Raw genomic sequence first — 21,646 nt, 5'->3', positions numbered from 1 at the left:
GCAACACTTGATAGTGATGTGTCTTTGAGCAATGAACCTATTTGGACTCTTCAAAAATGTGTTTTACAGTAAAAAGAAAATGTAGTGTCATCTACCCAACAATATAGCCTTTTTCCATGAATGTTGAAATAAAATTGTAATGTTTCCTTTCTTGTTCCCAGAGTCTGAATAATAGATGGACACAATACACAATGTCCCTGATGGCAGAACACAATGTAAAGCACCATAGAGTAGCGTGACAGCATATTACAACACAACCTCTTTACAGTAAACATGCCACTTCACCCAGTGTTTCTGTCATTTTGTTAGAGAATATGGTAATTTCATATATCTACTTGTTATGCCTCACACTCTCCCATTGCAGTGTATGCGAGGTCCTGTTGTCCATGTAAATGTGTGTTCACTTGTACTGGGAAACTTTAATTTGTCAAAACTGTGCTGCATGTCTCTGCATCAATGTCACCAAGAAAAAAAATCATATTTGGTGCTTAAAGTGAATCTGATTCTGAAAAGAGCACTTAGTGTAAACACGGCCTCACGCTGCGCCCCCATGCTCGTCTCAGCAGAATGTAGACGTTGAGTCATTATGATCTCATGGCATTGGCAACCTTCACACTCTGTTTATCTTGTTTCATCCTCCTCTCCTCATTCACTTTTTTCTTTACCCGTCTATGCAAATATAATCTTTTATTCTCTTTCTGTCTCCGTCTCTCTGTGTCAAGTGCTGCTTCATTAATATTTTATGTCACTTATGGTAATGATGCCGTTAGACTGTGCGTGTGTGTGTGTGTGTGTGTGTGTGTGTGTGTGTGTGTGTGTCTGTGTCTGTATGTCTGTGTAAAAGGTGTGCATGCATACTTTTGTGTGTGTGTACTCATGTTTGTCTCTGTCTCTAGGCGCTATTACAAGTGAAGGTGACAGTCAAAATGCTAGAGTGGGTGGATAGACATAGACAATGAGAGAGAGAGAGAGAGAGAGAGAGAGAGAAAGAGAGAGAGAGCGCTCTCCATTCTGCCATTTAGAATTACAAATTGAGTGGATTCAGGATGCACAGGCCAGGAGGCAAAACAGAGGCATGGCAGTGTGTGGTGTGTTAGGTGTAAACAACAATGCTGTAGTTGTCATAGTAAGAGCACAAGCATGTGTTTGCACATATGCGAGCCTGTGCACTAGCATGCATACAGTACACACATACAATGTACTACAGTCATCTATCATTGATTAGCTGCTTCTTTCATTTCATGGTCCAGATGAAGTGTGATAGGGACACAATGAGGTTTTACCTCACAGCATTCCCATTACTTCATTTTCATTTCCAGGCCAATATTATGGATGAATGATTTATTAGATGTTGTAAGATGGCTGTAATTCCCACATCAAACTCTCACTTCATTAGCTTTAATGTAACCTCTTTTGACTTAATGAGACTTCATCAAATGTTTATTGAACTAGTCACTGTAATCAAGATATCCAGTTTTAGCAAACACCTTTTCTCTGTCGCTGTAACACAAGAACAATATCATTCATAATAGGCCTCATTTCCCAGACTCAGTGTACCACGGCAATTTATAAACCCTAACCCTGAGGCTCCGCCATCTACTCCACAAAAGTATTTCAGAATTCCATTAGTGTTTACCAAAGAAGTAAGCAGACGGTAAGCTCTGTGTATGATGAGAGCATCGCAGCAGCAGGCAGGAGCATGTGGATGGAGAAATGTAGATAATTTCTTTGATCTAATTTTATTTAGCAGAATGTGGACATTACAGTCAAAACACGTCACACTTGGCACTTGATTGTGATTCTATAATTGACATATGTGACCAAAATAGTTTATGCTAATGTCTGGCATTTTATCATTTGAAGTGGACAGGGACACTGACTGTCCAGCACTGGCAGGTTAGACCTCAGGTTGCGTTACAGTCATAGAGATGTGGCAGCTTCTTAAACTAACAAAGGGAAATGCATGTACTGTAGTACAAGTACTATCACCATAGCATCATTGTTTATAGCACGCAAGTGAACCATTTTCTACAAATCATGTCTATTCTTTATTGGGCAGTGTTTAATCAATAGTATTATTGCAAAAATGTAACTTTAACTACATCTTAGCTGCAAATTTTCACCAAAATCAATAACAATCTTCTCACATTCAAATGAAATCACATGATTTCATTTGAATGTGAATATATGAATCCACCTCCGTTCCTCCAAACTTCAGAATCACGAGGAAATCTAAAAGAAATATCTTGTGGTTATCTTGCAGTTAAGATTAACAGCACTATAAATCAAAATTATTTTATTTGATGTTTTAAAAGTTTAGATTAGAAGTTTTGAGTGGAATGCCACTGACTATTGACCTAGGCCACAGAATCGGCAATGCCAACTTTTCTGTACAAAATTATAATATTACACAATGGCTTCTCAGTCTGACATACTTTTGTGAATCGTCATACTGCTGTGCGTCGTCAATATAATTATTGATCTTATGCTTGGGAGTGTCCTTATGTGATGATGACAAAAGGAAAAAAAGCCTTTACCATCTTCTTATCTGGAATGTGGCTCTGCCTGACCCCTCACAAATCTGAAAATGATTTCTTTATGACGAGTGTATCTTTAATAATCTTTATGTTACACAAAGCACGATGAAGACTTTTTCAAATGGAGTCTTGGTATATTTATTATGATTTACTGTGGTCTTTGTTTCCTGTGCCATACTGGAAATGCAAATTTCAAACACTTGAAAGAAATCACTAGGAATCTGAGAAGCTTTGAAAGGTAATTTGGCTGCAAGAAGCGTGTGTGTGTGTGTGTGTGTGTGTGTGTGTGTGTGTGTGTGTGTGTGTGTGTGTGTGTGTGCGTGTGTGTGTGTGTGTGTGATCAAAATTACCTCTTTGAACTCTGAGCTCAAACCAACACTTCATGTTAGAGTGCTTCAATTTCATAGTAGCAATATAATATAAATGATGACAGACTGAGTGCCACCGATTTAAACAGACAAATGAATGTTATCAAATGTCCACATTTCTCTTGTCCATTTTTTTCTCAATAACTTTCACTTTTAACTTTTTCTTTTTTTCCTTTCCTTTCTCCTTCCTCCCAATCTCCTCTCTCTCTCTCTCTCTCTCTCTCTCTCTCTCTCTCTCTCTCTCTCTTCTCTCTCTCTCACACTTTTTTCTCTCCCCTATTAGGCATTCAGTAGCAGTCCTCAGCTATCACCACAGAGCTGGATGTAAAAGGTTGTCTGAGGCATTTAAAGGGAAACGACTGGCAATTTGACAATTTTTCATATCAATATTTTATCCAAGAAATATTTGGAATTAGGAACAACTCCCTACAAATGCCATAGCTGGAGGACCAAGACTCTAGTCCTCGTTCTACCATTATCTATCTATCTATCTATCTATCTATCTATCTATCTATCTATCTATCTATCTATCTGTCTGTCTGTCTGTCTGTCTGTCTGTCTGTCTGTCTCTATCTATCTATCTATCTATCTATCTATCTATCTGTCTGTCTGTCTGTCTGTCTGTCTGTCTGAATATAAAGTATGAATATAAATGTGTGAATATAAGATTTGTCTGAATCTACAAGTTACCTTCAGTCTTTCCTCCATGAACAGATGATGTGACGTGTTCTGACATTACAATGCCTCCTTTATATCTTTTTTAGATCCTGTTTGGACACACTAACTCACTTTCTCACCCATGCACACGTCTGTGAAAATACATACTGAGCTGCACTCTCACATTGTGCTTTTTCGCATGCACACATGAACAAACAAATGCATGCAATGTGCACAAACACACGTTTACACACAAAGTGGGTCACCTTGGTGTGTGACGCTGAGCTCAGCCGGTGTGTCTGTGTGTGTGTGTGTGTGTGTGTGTGTGTGTGTGTGTGTGTGTGTATGTGTATGCCTGTGGCAGAGACTCCAGTCATTAGACTGGCTGTAAGTCACTTAGCCCCAAACTCTAATTCAATCACTACAGCTGAAGTCCAATGCACTTAAAGTCACATTTGCATTCACATCAATATATGTTGCACAAGGTTGAAAGAGCTGTGCATCCACAGCCATGACATATTGATATCACACAATGAGAAAGAATGTAATGGAGGAAATGTGTAAATAAATAAGCATGAACTGTTGTTGTGTTACAGTAATCATGTGTGAAGGTGCGTATACTAGGGCATCATTCCAAAATGCTGTAGGATATCCATTTGGGGAAAAAAAGGTTGTTAGCTGACGTTCATTGCTTATTATTTTACAGTAAAAAGCAGAGATGATTACATTTTCTATAAGGTTATTGTTTTTTAGGTGAAGGGTGGAAGAAAGCTAATAATGTCAAAAATGATCAACAGTGAGTTTTACTTTCATGCCACCAATCATTTTGTCAGGATAGGTGCCTGTGGAGATCTATCTATCTATCTATCTATCTATCTATCTATCTATCTATCTATCTATCTATCTATCTATCTATCTATAATCATCAGGGATAAACAGCATAATGTAGACATGTAAAGTGTCCATGACCATGAGGATACACAAACTGAGGAGTCCTTCAGACTGATAATCCTTGAACACCACAGGGAATGACAAGACAAGGCCACTTTCACACTACGCTATATCAGGACACACACACACACACACACACACACACACATACACACATACACACCTACACACACACACACAAACACAACTAATCGGAATACGCCCAGCTGCAGGGTCATGTATAATCAGGGTTCTTTCAACTCTGGTTGGTTACATCTCACAATGTTGTCCTTCTGAACCTACGGCCTTCTCTAATAAACCCACTAAATTAATTGAATTATAATTTAATTATTCATGTAATTACCATGTGAAACACTTGCTTGGCTTTGGTGGCAAACAATAAATGTGTCCTTAGGGATGGGTCAAGCAAGGAGAGTTTTTAAAATGCCATGATTACAGTTCCTTGAATCTGTCCTTTGCCCTATTTCCTTATGAGGGCCGCTCCACTCTGACAGTGGAATGAAACATTTGCAAGACACACAAAAACAAACACACACACACACACACACACACACACACACAAACTGACCTTACTCTGAAGTTACTGTGTTCAGTCTGACTCAGAGAGCATCCAGCCAACATGGCCATAAGATACCCTCTCAAGTGTTATCTAATTTCTGTTTCCATGTTCATTCTTGCCTTGACATTTACTTTCTGTACTGCATTAGCCTTAACAGTTCTGGGAATGGAAATGAGAAATGAAAGCCAATACTCTGAAATTGGCTAAAAGCCTGCCTGTGTATATGTTCATTTTGGTTTCCAGATCAAATTAACCTCAAACTGAAGGGCCCCTTACACACACATTAGCGCACATGCGCACTCACTCAACACACACACACACACACACACACACACACACACACACACACACACACACACACACAAATTCAGCATTGGTAGGAAAAATTCCATAATAGCATTGGTCTTTTACTTGTCTCATTTGTATTCAGCTGTGGTAAAATGCCCCTCACTCAGGAGAGAGGGAGGGAGGGGGGGGGGGGGGGGGGGGGGGCGTTAGGATTTGGCTTGACCTGAGGAAAGCGCAGCACAAAAAACGAACCAAGCCACAAAGGGAAGTGCAGCCTGATGCAACGGACCGATTCTACAATGGCACACGAGTAGTAGGCTGCATTTGGCCCAACCCCAATGACTGCCGTTGAGAGAAAACGGTGGTGACGACAGCGCGTAAATCGGCAGCTGGAAACAAGAGGTGCCCTGGTTGCGCGGTTTGAACATTGGGCAGAAGTGCCTGTGAGCACGGCATCCCGAGGCTCCACGTCCCAGGCGCTGGAAAGCTTTTCTTTTTTGGATCGGATGAAGATGTTCAGCTATATATGCCTTTCTCATCATTTCTACTGTCTGATTTAGAGATGCAGCGCATTTTGTGCCATCGCAACATCTTTGCAGCGCAGTAAACTTTACAGGCTAATATGAGTCATATTTGACTAGCGTGTTCCTTTAAAAGTGACAAAAGAGACCGAGGAGACAAAGTTACTTCAATGAAAATGTCCTCGACGCACCTTAGCTCCCCGGCGCCCAATCAGAGCTACCTTTCCACGGCCACCTATGAGAAGACGGACCCCTTGGAGGTGGAGAGGCAAATTCGCCTGGTGCTTTTCGGCTTGTGCGTAACCATCGCCGCTGCTACCTTTGTCGGAGGTGTGTATTCCCTCCTCTCCCTCCTCCGGATGAGGAGAAAAACCTCGCTGTGTCTCATCGTGGCTTCCATGTCGGTGGACGACCTGCTCAGCGTGGTCCCTCTCTCCCTTTTCATGCTCCTCCAGTGGGAGAGAGACGGAGGTGGAGAGTCGGGGAGCCTGTGCACTTTATCGGGACTTCTCTATGTGTTCCAGGGTGTTTCTAGCAATATGAAGGCTTGCCTTATAGCAGCCTACACTTTTTATGTTACAAAGAGATTTGGAGTGCTTCAGTCTGTCCGCCGGCCCTTGAGAGTGATGTGGGCCATCGCCGCTGTGTGGGCGGTCAGCCTGGCCGTCAGTGTGTTACCTTTGTGCGGATGGGGCAGCTTTACACCGGCCTCTCTCGGCTGTTTCCCTGAGAGCGACAGTTTTTACATTCTGCTGCTTTTCTCGTTATATTCCCTGTGTTTCTGCGGCTTGTTGTTTTTCTTTATCCCCCTCACCTACCAGCTGCTGTGCTCCAGGGAGCCTCAGAGGACACTGCTCTACCCGAGCTATTTGGAGATGGCGAGAGGACTGAGTGGCTCCGCTCCCCTCTGCGATCTCCCGTCCTTCTCCCCGGACAGCCTGAACAAAAGTTTCGGTGCCTATAACGAGCTGAGCCCAGGCTCGTTTGGCACAGGGCTGGAGCTCAGGGAGAAGGTGGAGACCAGTCTGTCCCCGGCCTCTGACACCGGGCAGATGGATGCTGCTGTCGGGGACACACCGGTCGTGTTTGCACAAAAGCGCTTCTCCATGATCCTGGCGGTTGTTCGAGTTATTTTATGGATGCCAATGATGGTAAGCATGCAGCGTAACAAAAGCATAATGATACAGTAAATTAAACCAAAAGTAACAGCCCCATAACATTTAGAACTAGGCATATACTCTACCATGCAAAATGCCCATCTTACAAAGTCATTCAATACAGTATTTATCTTAAAATGACATGTTTTTTTTTAAAACAATTGAGAACATCTGCCAACTGAGTGAGATATTTTGTACCTGTTTCCAATGCAAATTAACTCATTTCAAGTTGATTCAAGTGTTATTTTCTTGATACTGGACGCATCTGTCCCATTTTGCTTTGTTCCAAGATACTGACACAATCTGGCACAGTTGCCTATTTCACTTGTTTTAAGAAAAATAAGATTCCAAGACTGAATCTGAGACTAAATGCCTTGGTAAGAGAGACATGTTTTGTTGAGTTTCCCAAATATTTTCATGTCAAAGCTCCACCAATAGATACACACATTAGGCCACAGACCCCCATTTGATAACATTTTGTCTGAGGGATCCCCATCTGAGAAGACTTCTGTTGTTCCATATGATTTGGTACAGGACTGGACAACTACTGTGGGTGGGGAGATAATGGTGACAGTGTGGAATCTATGGATGAATCAGAATAGAGATTCCTATTTCATTCTCTCAGCGCCCTTTCTTGAAATGAAAAGAAAAAAAAAAAAAAACATTCCTCATTTTGCTGAGAGGCCCTGGAACCCTCTCAAGGACCGTTGGGCGTCCCTGGACCCCACTTTGGGAATCACTGCCCTACTGTACAGGCCTAAAGGACTGACATTCTTTCATTTCTGAGCATATTATTATTAATTAATCATGTGACACCTCTAAAATTTTACAGTAATACCATTTAGAGATCTCACCATGGTTAGCTGTCTCATTAAATGTGTGTTAAACACTGATGTTTTAAAAAATGAACATAAGGATTATGTAGTTACATGATGACATTGAATGGTGACATTGAGTTGTGCTATTACACCTTTTTTTATGTGCTCAAATCAAAAAATGATTTTGAGTGAGAAATACTATAGACAGCAGGCCATGATGGACAAACAAAATGAGCTTTCAACATTGGCAACATTAAAAATCAGCAGAACCATATGAGATGGATAATACAGATAATGTTGAAATATCACAGTAGCTCAGAAATAACTAAATTAGACAAGCAGGGTTTCTTTCTCTTGTGGATAGTTTTGATTTTTTTTTTTTTTTTTGATACACATATGTCTTGTCCTGCCTTTGGAGGTTTCCATTTTATTCCTCATGTCTGTGTTTGTTTCCATTGCCAATATCTATTTTTACATGTTCCACAATGTGGTTATTCTATGGAAGGGTTGAAGGACAATTTTAGTAGAATGTAGCACCCATTGTATATCCTGGGCCACAATGGTTGAGTCATACAAACATCCTTAATAAAGGGTGATTTTCTAGTAGGATTAGTCATTTAAAAAACAGTAATTACGTTATTGCTATTTAATTTAATAGGGCCACCATGTTACTCTTTGGCTCAGCATTGAAGAAAAAAATGCCCAGTATGGGTTTGGATCTGCGTTTCTTTCTTTTCATTTATTTGTCTCTCTACTCCCCACATCCTAATGCATATTGAATAGCTGACCCATGAATGAATCAATTTTCCCTGTCTTTCATTCACAGACTTTGGTGCTGGTGCGTCACACAGTGAATGCACGCAGCTCCTCCCTGGAGACGCTCAGCTTCTTTCTCACCTTGCTTGCCCCTGCGGTCACTCCACTGTTTGTGCTGTCCGAGCGCTGGATCCACATGCCCTGCGGCTGCTTCATTAACTGCAAACGGGATCGGACGCAGGAACCCTCAGGTAGACCGTGGCCTAACACAAATCTACTCACAGTGTAACTTCAAGGGTAATGAGCTCCAGAGCCAACTGCACAATGTGAAATATAGCCTACTTGAATTTTTTAGCTTGAGTGTGCAATGAAGTTATTCTCAATTACTTTTTCTCCACAGTGGTGAAAAGAAGATTGGAGTTCAACCTCTCATTCCAGCAAGGCTATGGAGTGTACAAGTTATCCCACGCCACCAAGTCTCATCACAGCCCGTCCATCGAGAAGCCGGCCTACCACAGCCTCTTTAACTGTGACTTCCCTAATACCCGCCTCCATGCGCTGGAAAGCGGCGGGCTCTCCAGCTTGGAGGCCGATTTTGATTTCAGCACCACGTGCCCGGTGGACAGCTCCTCTCACGCAGACCTGTTACTAGCGACAGTGGCCGGTGGAGGAGAGGCCCTTGCAGATTGCGCTCCGCTTCCCCACGAGAACCACGGAGACGATGATGACTTCCGCTACGTCCCTTCCCTCTCTGGCCACCACCGGGAGCAGGACCACAATCTGACCGACACGTCGTCGGTGTTCGAGGGGCCGGAGAGGAGGCTGTCGCACGAGGAGTGTCGGAAAATCGAGCTGACGGACTGGGAGTGGTGCAGGAGCAAATCAGAGAGAACACCCAGACAGGTAGACCACCGCCCAGACATTGACCTATCACTCATGACAGTAGTCAGTGTATTAGGCTGATGTTGAACCATTAAATCACGTAATTTGTATCATTCTGCAGTTCATGATTGGCATTAATTGAATTTTCCTCAGTCACCACTCACCAGATACTCAAGAGATCGGCCTATTGGCTATTCTGTACTAGTCAAACAACTGTTACAATATCGCATGCAGCATCTGGTAATATAACTGAAGAGGCGATTTACTTATATCATTCTGGAGTGATTAAAGTGCCTCAGGACCATAAAAGGGATGGATTTTCCATCTCCCTATAGTACCTGTGTGTTTACATTCTGTACAAAAGGAAATTAAATGCAGCCTTTCTCCAGCCATTGCACCTGTCTGGCCTGGTTAGGCAGAAGTACAGAGATACAGACAGACACACAGCTGGTGGGCTAGGATACAGTCTTTACATAGCCAGCAAGTGCGTGTGTGTGTGTGTGTGTGTGTGTGCGTGTGTGTGTGTGTGTGTGTGTGTGTGTGTGTGTGTGTGTGTGTGTGTGTGTGTGCGCGTGTTGTGTCTGAATGCCTGTCTGAGTTTCTGTGTGTTGGTCTGGTGTCTTGTTTTTCTCTGCGTCTGTGAATATGCCTCAGTATAATCAAGCTGACACACTGGCAGTTGCGCATGTGATTTAAATAAAATGGTTAAAATCCCTTCTTCCTTAGCCTTTTTTTTACTCCTCTCCTCTCCTCTCCTCTCCTCTCCTCTCCTCTCCTCTCCTCTCCATACAACAACATTATCTGTATGTCTGCTAAGCTTCAGTGGGTTCTGACTAATAGAGCAATTGATCAAGATACTATCATCAACATCCCATTTGAGTAACTAATGTCAGCCTGTCTTTCAAAACCAAAGAATCAGTCAGTGTTACTCCACAAGCACTCTCACTGACAGGTCTCTCTGTTCATTTGATTCAGTGTTGTGATTTTTGGTTTCGAAGATTGTCTGTTTACGGTTTCAGGGCCCGTCTTATGTAGATGTGATTGGCGAATGGAAAGTTAGCTCTCTTTATACATATTTATATGTGTGTGTGTGTGTGTGTGTGTGTGTGTGTGTGTGTGTGTGTGTGTGTGTGTTTGTCAGTGTGTGTCCATGTGCTTTTGAAAAGATGGAATGAAAATGGAATGAAAAATGAAACAGAATGCACTTTTGATACATGTTTCAGACCACCCACTCACTTTCCTGAACACACACACCCAAACACAAATGTACACCCGTACACAGGATGCAAGCAGATGCAAATGAGTGTGTGTATTTGTAGGGTTGCTATGTCTGTGTGCCTTTCATGTATGGATCCTTCTTCACCCAGTGTTTTGCTCATAAATTGATATGCACAATAATTAAGACCACTGCAGCTCAGCAATGGAGTTCAAGCCAGTTTGCTGAGGTCACATCAGTGCTGTGCAGCTGCTCTCCACTGATCCATTTCTATATTTCTGTCCTCTGCACTTTCTAAACATGTATCCGAATGCCAGAACTTTCTCTGTGTTTTTTTGTTGGGCACCGGGTCCCAAATGAATTGTCTAAAAAGGACAAAATAGTAAATGCTTAATGCTTAATGTTTAATGTATTCTGGCAGTGGAGATAATTGACACAGAGGAAGGAACAGCCTCACTCTGTTCCAGAGAAACAGCAGTCCAGCCACAGGCATTACCTTTGAAAGTGACAGTAATTGCGAGTTTCTGAACAATAACACAATGAGCTTGTAGTGAACTTGCAAAACAAACTGGGACATGAACACAGAGGCTGAAAACATGCATACATGTGCTCTCTCTCTCTCTCTCTCTCTCTCTCTCTCTCTCATTCTCTCTCTCTCTTTCTCTTTCTTTCTCCCTCTCTCTTTCTCTGTCTGTGCTCTACTTAAAAGTCTGAAATGTTTCGTTTTGAAAATTGCCAGAGGGTGGAAAATCCATGGAGCATGCATCTACAGCTAGGCTTTGGCACTCACTTTGCATCATGTATAAGTTTGAGATGCTGACTGCTGGCTTGTTTGTGTGCATATGTGTGTGTGTGTGTGTGTGTGTCCTACTTCTTCTCAGTTTCTTATTTGGCAAACTCTGTATATTATGTTCTTTTGTGAGTTGGAGGCTTATTCATTGATTGGGATTAGTAGAATACAAACACAATTATATGTACAGTCACGCACTGCATGCGCGCACACACACACACACACACACGTACACACACAAACCAAACAGCAGATGAAAGACAAAAAAATAACTAAATAAAGTCACACAGACCCACCCACCCACACATACACACACACAAACAACAGATGAAAGTCAAGCCTAGATGGTATGATATGTGATTTATAGTGTTTCCTGGCAATGTTTTGTTCCTCGTTAGCAGGCTAGATGTCATTACCCAGCATCTGTCCTCCTTACTGTCAGCCCCTCTGGCCTTCAGCGTCCACAGGGAGAGGTGGAATTAAAGCTTAAAGACATCTTTACCCTCTCTGTGACTTTATACACTCTGTTAGCAAGCACAGACCTGGGGGTGCGTTCACAAGCCCTCGCTTTCTCTGAGGGCAGATGGAGATCCAGTGGAGACTCAGACATAGGAAAAAGATCGGTAGAGAAGGTTGAAACCGTACACAAGTAATATACTGTATAAATACAAGTCATATGCACGTTTTACTATAGCAAGAAATAATTGCGAGAATTGCTAAAAAGCTGCACCATTCCTAATGATTACAAATGGAACCATCTAAAAACACCCAACTGTCTACATTTACACTGTCGGCAATTTCTGTCTCTGCCTCTCTAAGTCTAAGTCTCTAAATCACTGATAATTTGCTTCTCGGTTCATCTCTCACATTTTTTTTTTCTCACTTTTCACTTTCATCTCTGTTCAACTGCGTGCCTCCTGTTTTTGCTTCTTTCCTTATTTTTCTATTTTTGTACCCCCTTCCACCCCCCACTGTCTGTGCTTCCCGCGTTGATGGGATCTGGCCATTATCTGATTTTATTGACAATGTGTTTTCAGCTCAACACGGCAGGCTCTTCCTCTCTCTCTCTCTCTCTCTCTCCATTCACAATGTGGCAGAAGGAATGAAGTTGTTAATGCGAGTGTCAGGGAGAGACGGAAGATTGACATCCTCTTCATTTCTATTGTATGTTGCAGTCACAACCAATCAGATCATTAGATTGAAATAATCTAAATAATTTGGATGGCTTAGTGAGATCTGCCAGAGTCTCCCTACTGTCACAACATATGATGCTTCTCTTCTCCCCTGCTAGCAATATGCTCACACACATCAAGATGACAGACTCACTTTGATGCATGGTGAATTAAAACCCATGAAATCAATAGAATATTAAAATGGGAGTGCTAGAAATGGACCCTCTAATTGAAAAGATGGCTTATAGAAGAAGCAATTTATTCAGAATAGTGAAAACCTTTCAAAATGTGATTATTTGTTTTTGATTTGATTGATGCTATGCACATTGAAAATGAATTAGTCACTGCTGTTAGCACTTACTATGATAACACCTACTCAACATCGTTTAGACCCAGTGCCAGCCACCATCTTTTTACTATGAACCTGAAAGGTTTCTAGAAGCTTCTAAATGCACTGAGCCCTACCATGTAATTTTACCAGCAAAGTGCTCTTCACAAGGGCTCTCACATGTAAGCTTCATTAACTCTTGGGATGTAAATGTTCGGTCAACACATTCATCTCCCTGCCATGGACACAATCTAAGCTCAATTAGTTTGAACAGAGGGAACAAGAGGCAGAAAAATACTTGTAGGTGATGTAAAGTATGGCGCACTGTCTACTTCCAGTCAATAACACAACGATGAACAGCCAGGAGGGAACAAGATGTTAAAAATAATCAGATTCTCACAGGGAATCACAGCTGTCAACTTCATAAATCAAGATGTGGTGCTAGATGTAGACTTGAAAGCATGTTCTTCACAGTGGCTGTGGTGTGTTTTTGTCATGCAGCGGTCGACGGGTGGTCTGTCGATCCCCCTGTGTGCCTTCCAGGGCACCGTATCTCTGCAGGCGCCCACAGGGAAGACCCTCTCTCTCTCCACCTATGAGGTCAGCAGTGACGGACTCAAAATCTCCCCCAACAATGCCAGGAAGGTAACAGCACTCAATTCAGTCTCTTCTGCTAAATGGCATATCATTTTTGAGCAGGGCTGGGTTCAGTTATATAGGTATGAACATGAGTGTGTGATTATCTGTCTATTCGTATTAGCCCTGGACTAGTGACGGGTACACTGTGTTTCTCTGCTCTTCTGCCCAATGCATGCTGGGATAGGCTCTAGCAGGAATAAGTGGGGAAATAAAATGAATGAATGAGAAGGTTGGCATACCCAAACTACAAAGAAATAATTGAGAATGAATGCGTCATTTAGTCTTTGAGATTCAATGAATTGAAAGTAAGTTGACCTCTAGTATAGTGGCCAGAGATAGGCAATTTCCTCTCAGGAACGCCTTGAGGGAATTTCTTCAAATATGGCACAAACATCCACTTGGACTCAAGGATGAACTGATTAGATTTTGGTGGTCAAAGGTCAAGGTCACTGTGACCTCACGTCCGTCCCATTCTCATGAACGCGATATCTCAGGAACACCTGGAGGGAATTTCATTACATCTGGCACAAACGTCCACTTGGACTCAAGGATGAACCGATTAGAATTTGGTGGTCAAAGGTCAAGGTCGCTGTGACCTCACAAAAGACATTTTTGGCCATAACTCAAGAATTCATACGCTAATTATGACAATTTCACACAAATGTCTAATAGGATAAAATGATGAAGTGATGACATTTTATATCCAAAAGTTCAACTTCACTGTAACATCATGTTTTGCTTACCACTGTAGCTGAGAAAACGATCTTGGGTCATTCTACAAAAACGGTGGAAGTGCTGTCACTTACTTTTGCAGACACCAAAATCCTTTAAGTTGACCTAATAATCACATTAATTATATACAGTATGTTCAATAAATAAAGACTATCCTTGCAATGATAAAACAAAGTTTATTGGTGGAGGCATACAAACAAACAAACAAATCATTTCCATCAGAGCAGTCCTGACAACATCAAACATTTGGAGTAACCTATGCTAGCTAGGTTTTAGACAAATTGTTTGTCACCAATTTCACCACCTTGGTACTGCACCATTGAATTAACCACTTTAATGTCACAAACAACACAGACACATGGAATACTGGTCCAGTACTAAACATTTATTAAATACACCACAGAATAATTACACAGACCATAAATACCTCCTCTTGGTTTTCCCACACCTCAAAGAGTGCTGCCGGGCGTCGGCACAGTATTTATGGGTGACTGATGTCATTAGGCGCTACCATTATGTGGGAAAGTTTCTGTTTTTGAGAGTATACTTATCCTTTGTTATTATTGTTAATGGAGTATAATGATGATTAGAAACCTACATATAGTAGTGTATATTGTATGGGTAACGTGATATTTTGATTTCTGTCTAAAAGTTCACCTGTGTTTTAGGTGAAACTTCATACCACCCTGGACTAGTAAAGTGGTATGGTCCTGGGAGTGGAGGCTTGATTGAGGCCTGTATTTAAGCAGTCTGTGCTCAGACATGCCAGAGAGAGGTTGTGGGCACAATGCTTAATGCTCTGTCCCAACTACCAGTTTGCTGTTTTGAGCACACGTAACGCTGTCTGATTGATATATCGAGCTTGACTTGACAAAGTCTGATTAGATGTTGTTCTTTTAATTTTTGTATTGAACTATTCATTTTTGTACGCCATCTTGGCATTTTCCATTTTTTGGTTTTCATCCTAAATAAACCGGTAAAGACTGATCGTTCTGGTTTGTCATTGTTCCTGTTGCCTAGGCCCTCATCAAAGCCACCCATTTACACCCACATACACCTGCATATACATGGCTGCCAAGTTTAATCTGGATTCACAAACTGCTCTGACCTATATTACTGTAATGAAGCTACAGCACGATAAGACCCAAGTAAGTTAATACTGGAGTCCACTGTTCAATGAATTCTTGGAGTGAATTACCAAGAAAGTAAGATAATCTTTCCATGGGAAGAATGTTCAGTTTTTTAGCTTATCACTAGAGCTGCATGATCTTTGCAGTGATTTGAAACATTGATTAATCATGCCCATCCCCAGTGTAGTACAAGATAAGATGAAACTTTAATCTGTAGCATAAAACTCTCTGCCTCTCTCTCCAGGTGGAAGTGTACCGCTCCAAATCGGTTGGTCACGAGCCGAGTGCAGACGACCCCGCATCAGGAGGCCAGGCCGGGGATGTGAATGTTGGCGGGGTGGGGATGGGGATGGGGATGGGGATGGAAATGGAGATAGGGATGGGAATAGGAGCCGGGGTGGGGGACACCAATGTCAAGATCCACCTGGAAGTTCTGGAGATCTGCGACAATGAGGAGGCCATGGACAGTGTCTCCATCATCTCCAACATCAGTCAGTCCTCCACCCACGCCCGCTCCCCGTCGCTGCGCTACTCCCGGAGGGAGAACCGCTTCGTCTCCTGCGACCTGGGCGAGACGGCCTCCTACTCGCTGCTCATCCCCAGCAGCGGCAACCCGGAGGCAGACAGCATCAACATCAGTATTCCTGACACAGTGGAGGCCCACCGGCAGAACAGCCGACGACAGACCCAGGAGAGCTGCGGGTATCGGGAGGAGATACAGCTGCTCAACGAGGCCTACAGGAAGCAAGCTGGGGACAGGGAGGAATGACATACAGGACGGCAGGAGGCGGATCTCAAAAGGCAAGGAGGAGGTCAAAATGCACCACTGACTGAAAAGGCTAACAGACAAGTAGACTACTAACGGTTACACATTCGCTTCTTTCTGATCGCTATTGTAATAAGACTGACAGGTGTAAGAAATGGAGACTGCGCTTAAGACTGTTATCATAACCTGTCTGCATCCTCTCGTACTTCCTCCGCAGATAGCATTAAGACAGCATATACATCTTCTGTCCGTAGAGTACATGAAGATAGATTAGACAGTAAAAGAGATAGTGACAGAGATAGTAGTAAATTGTAGTGAGAGAGCGAGAGAGAGAGGAAGGCAGAGGAGTAGGAGGGAGAGAGTATTCCAGCTGCGACTCAGTATTCCTGCCAAGACTTTTACCATATGGCTCATCATCATAAAGGCGAGGGACAGAGAGGGAGAGAGAGAGAGAAATTCACTCAGACATCGAAGGGAGGAGCGAAGGGTTCGTTCGTCACACGTCTGACATGGAGCTGCTCCTCCAGACTACGTCACCAGTGACTCAATAGGGGGGGGTCACCTGACCCATGTGTCTGAGTCATCCTCGTGTGTGTTTGTGTGTGAGTTTTTATGTGTGTGTCTTTGTGTTTAGCTCGCAAAAGCAGCCTTGCCCATAAGGATGAGGGTGCCAGCTATATGAGAATAACGCACAAATTTGTATGTTTGCGATAATCTGCTGCCAAATGTGTTCATATATTTCCCTGATAAGAATGTGTGTCGGTTACGCTGCGTATGTGTGTTCATCTGTTATTATGGAAATGTGTGTTTACCATTGCACCTAGCTTTGTTGAGTGTTTAACATACATTGTAGTATTCATGTTGCTATTGTCATATGAGAGAGACCACTATCCATGCCAAGCCCCAGAAAGCAAAAGGAAAGGAGAAAGAAAAGAGAGGGAAAGAAAGGAAAGGCAGGCATTTGAGAGAGACGGAGAGAGAGCGAGTGATTTTTTGCAAAAGAGGTCGAGGGGATACTTATGCAGAGCTGTTTTCTGCTTCACGTACATTCAGTGCAATTTAAATGAGTGACAGTGTGCATATTTTACCACGGTAGGCAGCATATGAATGTGCATTCCTGAACCACTTTAGGGATCATCTTCTCTGCCCTCTCAGTTCACTGCCTATCTAATCAGTGAGTTACCTGGGCCGCTCTTTTCCATCTAATACATGCATAAATCCAGGACTGGAATAAAATATTCATAGACATATTGTGTATTTCAGTACCGCTTTGAATGGTGATATGGACTGTGGACACCTTTAAGAAGAGCATTAATCTATATTCTCTTTTGCAGATAATATCAATATATCCGCATATCCACACACATGCACATAATTACACATGTGCGTGCGCATACAAAAAACAGCAACATAGTAAAATAGGTGTTTCACACTAATTCTCTTGACTATATATTTATTTGAGTTTGTATTATGATTGTGTCTTTTATATACAGTATGCTGGTTATTTGGGTGCTCGCTCTTCAACACATGATCAGCACTTTGTCGACTTCTTTCGCAGGCTTTTGAATTGTCTCTTAGCAAAGGCCCACTTCATCAGTTGCGACATGTTTTATCCTCCATAAGAATGTGCTCATTAAAGATTTATACCAGAAAATTGCCTCCAACAAGACTGCGTTCATTTCTATTTAGAGTGCTCCTGGGCAAAATGTATATTAGGAAAATAATCATGTACAGTCGTATGAATCATAATGAATGTAAACTTGTATTAAGCCAACATCATGCTTTTATAATGAACAGAGACCATTTCAGACGTTAACGGTGCCAAAGGTTTCAGCTGCACACAGCTTTATCTCTTCAGCCTAACAGAGTGGAAGCAATTAGATAATTTGCTCACTCCCATTTCCAAACGGTACCAAAGTTCGACTCCTGGTCAAGAGACTGCATTCTGATAAACCAGTTTGATCAATAAACAGTTTTCCCTGTTTGGGAGAATTAAGAATTGCACATCAGTTATAATGTGTTGCATGTATAATCATTCCCGTCAACCATCTGGACTGATTTATTGACACACAACTACACAAATAGAATTCTATAACATGCTTAATAGAAGCAAATAAACAGCAATAATTAACTAGTTAAGAGACTGACCTAGATAGATATTGTGTACAACAATCCTTTTTGTTGTGTCTCGAGGATGAGTGATGTGACTAATCCACAACAACTGTAAGATATTTTTACTGTCCTCTTATTAGTGCAGATTCAGATGACATAATATCAACAGTAGAGACACATTTTACTTGTGTTTTAGGGAGCTTTCACTACCTCACAATATTAACAATATTTTCTACATGTGTGTATGTGCAGAGATTTGGAGGTATAGTCTTTGTGGAAGGAATGTAGAGGAGAGGAGGAAGGAGAGAGGGGTGGAAAAGCAAACAGTGGGAGAGCGGGAGAGAGAAAGAAAAAGGGAGAGAAGTGAAATACAGGAGCAGTGAATAAAAAAAAAAAAGATTTTTTAATCATAAAAGCCTCTGGCCAGCAGCTATTTCTGATGTTTTATCAGTTCTGTGTGATCCAAGGACTTTCACCTCCCACTCACAACCTCACATTATGCTGAAGCAATAGCAGGTAAGCCTGCATCAAAATGGCAGCGTTTGAGATCTTTAGATTGGCACTGTGTCTGCATGCACCTTCAATGAGTACAGTGTGCATTATTGAATATGTAAGAAAAAATAAATCAGAAACAACCCATGTTAAAGCATGATGTTGCTTTTCATCTCAGTTAAATAATTCATCAGGGTCAGAGATCGTTTGCATGCATCACAGAAAACAAGGTGTGCAGAAACAGAAGAGTACACATGGAGATGAGTGGGAGGAGGGGGCTCAAAGCATATTAAACAGTCCTTTCTACCTTTTATCTCCTTTTGTTTCCACAACCCCTCCACTATTCTATACGCTCCCTCCCTCTTCTATAAGATTTCTCCCCCACCGACCTCACACATCTCACCTTCAATCTCTGCGCTTGTTATACCCCCCTCCTCCCTCTCGTTCTCCATTATTTTTCTGTTCTTCTCCTCCACCTTCTCTCTTCTTTCTCCAACTCATTTTCAGTCGCACTCCATTTCCCCCTCGGAGCTGCGAGCCAGAAGCTGGGATATTGATACGGCTCACATGCTGCAAATAATGACAAACCGGAGATAAAGGTATTGGCAGCACAAGAGAAACGCGGCGAGTGACTTCTGATTCAAACATATAGTATTCAACATATAGCAGATGAAGGCATTTTTTTTTGTTTTTTTTTTTGACATTGAGCCTTGAATAATTCTGATGTGACTGGATACAGCAGAGCCAGATAGACTGATATGACGCATGGGGAATGTGAGAGAATCGATGAAAGCAAACTCTTCAACAGATATAATAAAGCGAAACAAAATATCACACAATTTAGACTTATCTTTCACACAAACTGCCAATAATTAATTTCATCCAGATGAATGAGTTTTCTAGGCCTGGGGAATGTTGTCGTCCATGTGGATGGTCGACTGTGTGTGTGGGCCGTTATGGATTCCCTTAATTACCAAGATGCTGATGACACCATGAAAGTGGCCAAGCTGCACACAAAAAAACATCATCTGACAGATTGTTAAAAGGAAACATATCATAACCTCATTTGTATCATTGCTGTGATGAGGACAGAGCAGGAGAGTGTGTGAAGAGTGGAAGCTAATTTAAAAGTGGTGAAACACTGATGCATATTTCATGACAGGGACACAGAGCACAGAGAGGGTGGGATCTACTCTGCAACCTCTCATGAGCATCATGCACAAATCCCATGCATGACTCCCCTCACACACACCACATACCACACACACACACACACACACACACACACACGTACCCTCCACCCGCCATTCCTCTTTCTATCCTCATGTCTCTGCCATACGCTTCATAGCACTAATTATATTGCTTTTTACTCTGTAAGACAAAGCGAGAGGGAGGGAGGAACAGGCAGACAGAGAGAGAAAAAGGAAGAAACACACATTTCACTCCTTTAATATTCCAACTAATTTAAAACAAGAGACTGTTGAGTGCAATCCAATTAGAAACTTGCTGGTGTGAATGCCCAAAAACAAACACAGAGGCGGTGAAGGGTGGAGAGAACAGAAATGAAAGACCGGCCTAATTGCCGAGCACCACAAAATTCTGAAAATAAGAAACAAACCAAAACTGATCATTAACTGGAAAGAGTAACATGCTAATTGCACCTCACTGTCTTCAGTATTACCTTGTTGTGGTGAGACTGAGACATGGCTTGTTTAAATTTCAGTCTCATGTGAAGTAAATTATGTGTAGTAACGTGGTTGGTTATAGATAATATGAGTCATGTGTTATTTATCTAGTGTACCTTGGGTATGTGCATTTTCATTTGGAACCTGGTATGTTGCTACTATGTTGCAACTTCTTTAGAATAGTTTAGATTGTCATAGAATAGAATAGAATAGAATAGAATAGCTGCAGAGGCCTATTCCCATCTGAATGTATTTTAAATGTGAGAGTAAGGCAAAAGCTTTGGGATTGTTGTTAGACTAGATATAGAATAGGATTTATTCACAACATTATCACAATATCAGACACAATGAAGCCAAGAACGCTCGCAGGCAGAGTGATGCAGCGTTTCCATGTTTCGTAGCAGCGGGTTTAATGTGGAGCTTGAGGAGTCTAAAGCAGTCAGGCTGGATCTTTTTCATTTGGCTCTAACCTTTAAGGCTCAGACAACAGGTCATGTCCCAGTGCCCTATTGCGCTGGGAGCAGATGAGCCAGCTGTTACAGTAGTTTTATGTAGAGACTATCTTGTGGCTCATTGCACGCTTCTCTTGTATGTAGTTCACATTAGCTCATTGACTCTCTCTCTCTCTCTCTCTCTCTCTCTCTCTCTCTCTCTCTCTCAGATACAAGATTCAGAGAAAGCTTTAAATAGTACTGAGTGTTGCCAAAGCATATTACAGTAGCACAGCAAACTATAAGCTACAATATAGATGAATATGGTACAATAAACAATAGGCAAATTCAGTAATTCAATAAGTTTTGTTCCATATGATACATATGATTCCATAGATCATATGCAATGTGGACAATACTCATATGTAATGCATCATAGACAATTTTGTAACTAATTATCATCCCTGAGATTATAACACAGTGAATCATCTGGCAGCAAGTCACATTGTTTTCTCCAATGAATTTGGGAGGGAATACTAATTAGGAATTGCACTTTCAAATTTTGGGAAGTATATTTTTCTTATTCTTTAATATTTTGGACATTCTAATAGAATTTCCTCTCTCTCTCTCTCTCTCTCTCTCTGTCTCTCAAGGGTTAA

General features: G+C 41.8%; 1 protein-coding gene across 1 annotated transcript; it reads left to right on the top strand.

The window, feature by feature from the left end:
• Positions 1–6,057: 6,057 nt before the first annotated feature.
• On the top strand, positions 6,058–16,270 carry LOC139907729 (putative G-protein coupled receptor 149). The gene is made up of 5 exons (XM_071894225.2): positions 6,058–7,032; positions 8,683–8,863; positions 9,013–9,515; positions 13,502–13,645; positions 15,746–16,270. The coding sequence occupies exons 1-5, from the start codon at positions 6,058–6,060 to the stop codon at positions 16,268–16,270; spliced, it is 2,328 nt and encodes a 775-aa protein (XP_071750326.2).
• Positions 16,271–21,646: the final 5,376 nt, after the last annotated feature.

Source organism: Centroberyx gerrardi, chromosome 6 (genome assembly GCF_048128805.1).
Source record: "Centroberyx gerrardi isolate f3 chromosome 6, fCenGer3.hap1.cur.20231027, whole genome shotgun sequence".
Taxonomy (NCBI): domain Eukaryota; kingdom Metazoa; phylum Chordata; class Actinopteri; order Beryciformes; family Berycidae; genus Centroberyx; species Centroberyx gerrardi.
Note: the sequence above shows the minus strand (reverse complement) of the source record. Positions and strands in the feature narration are given on the sequence as shown.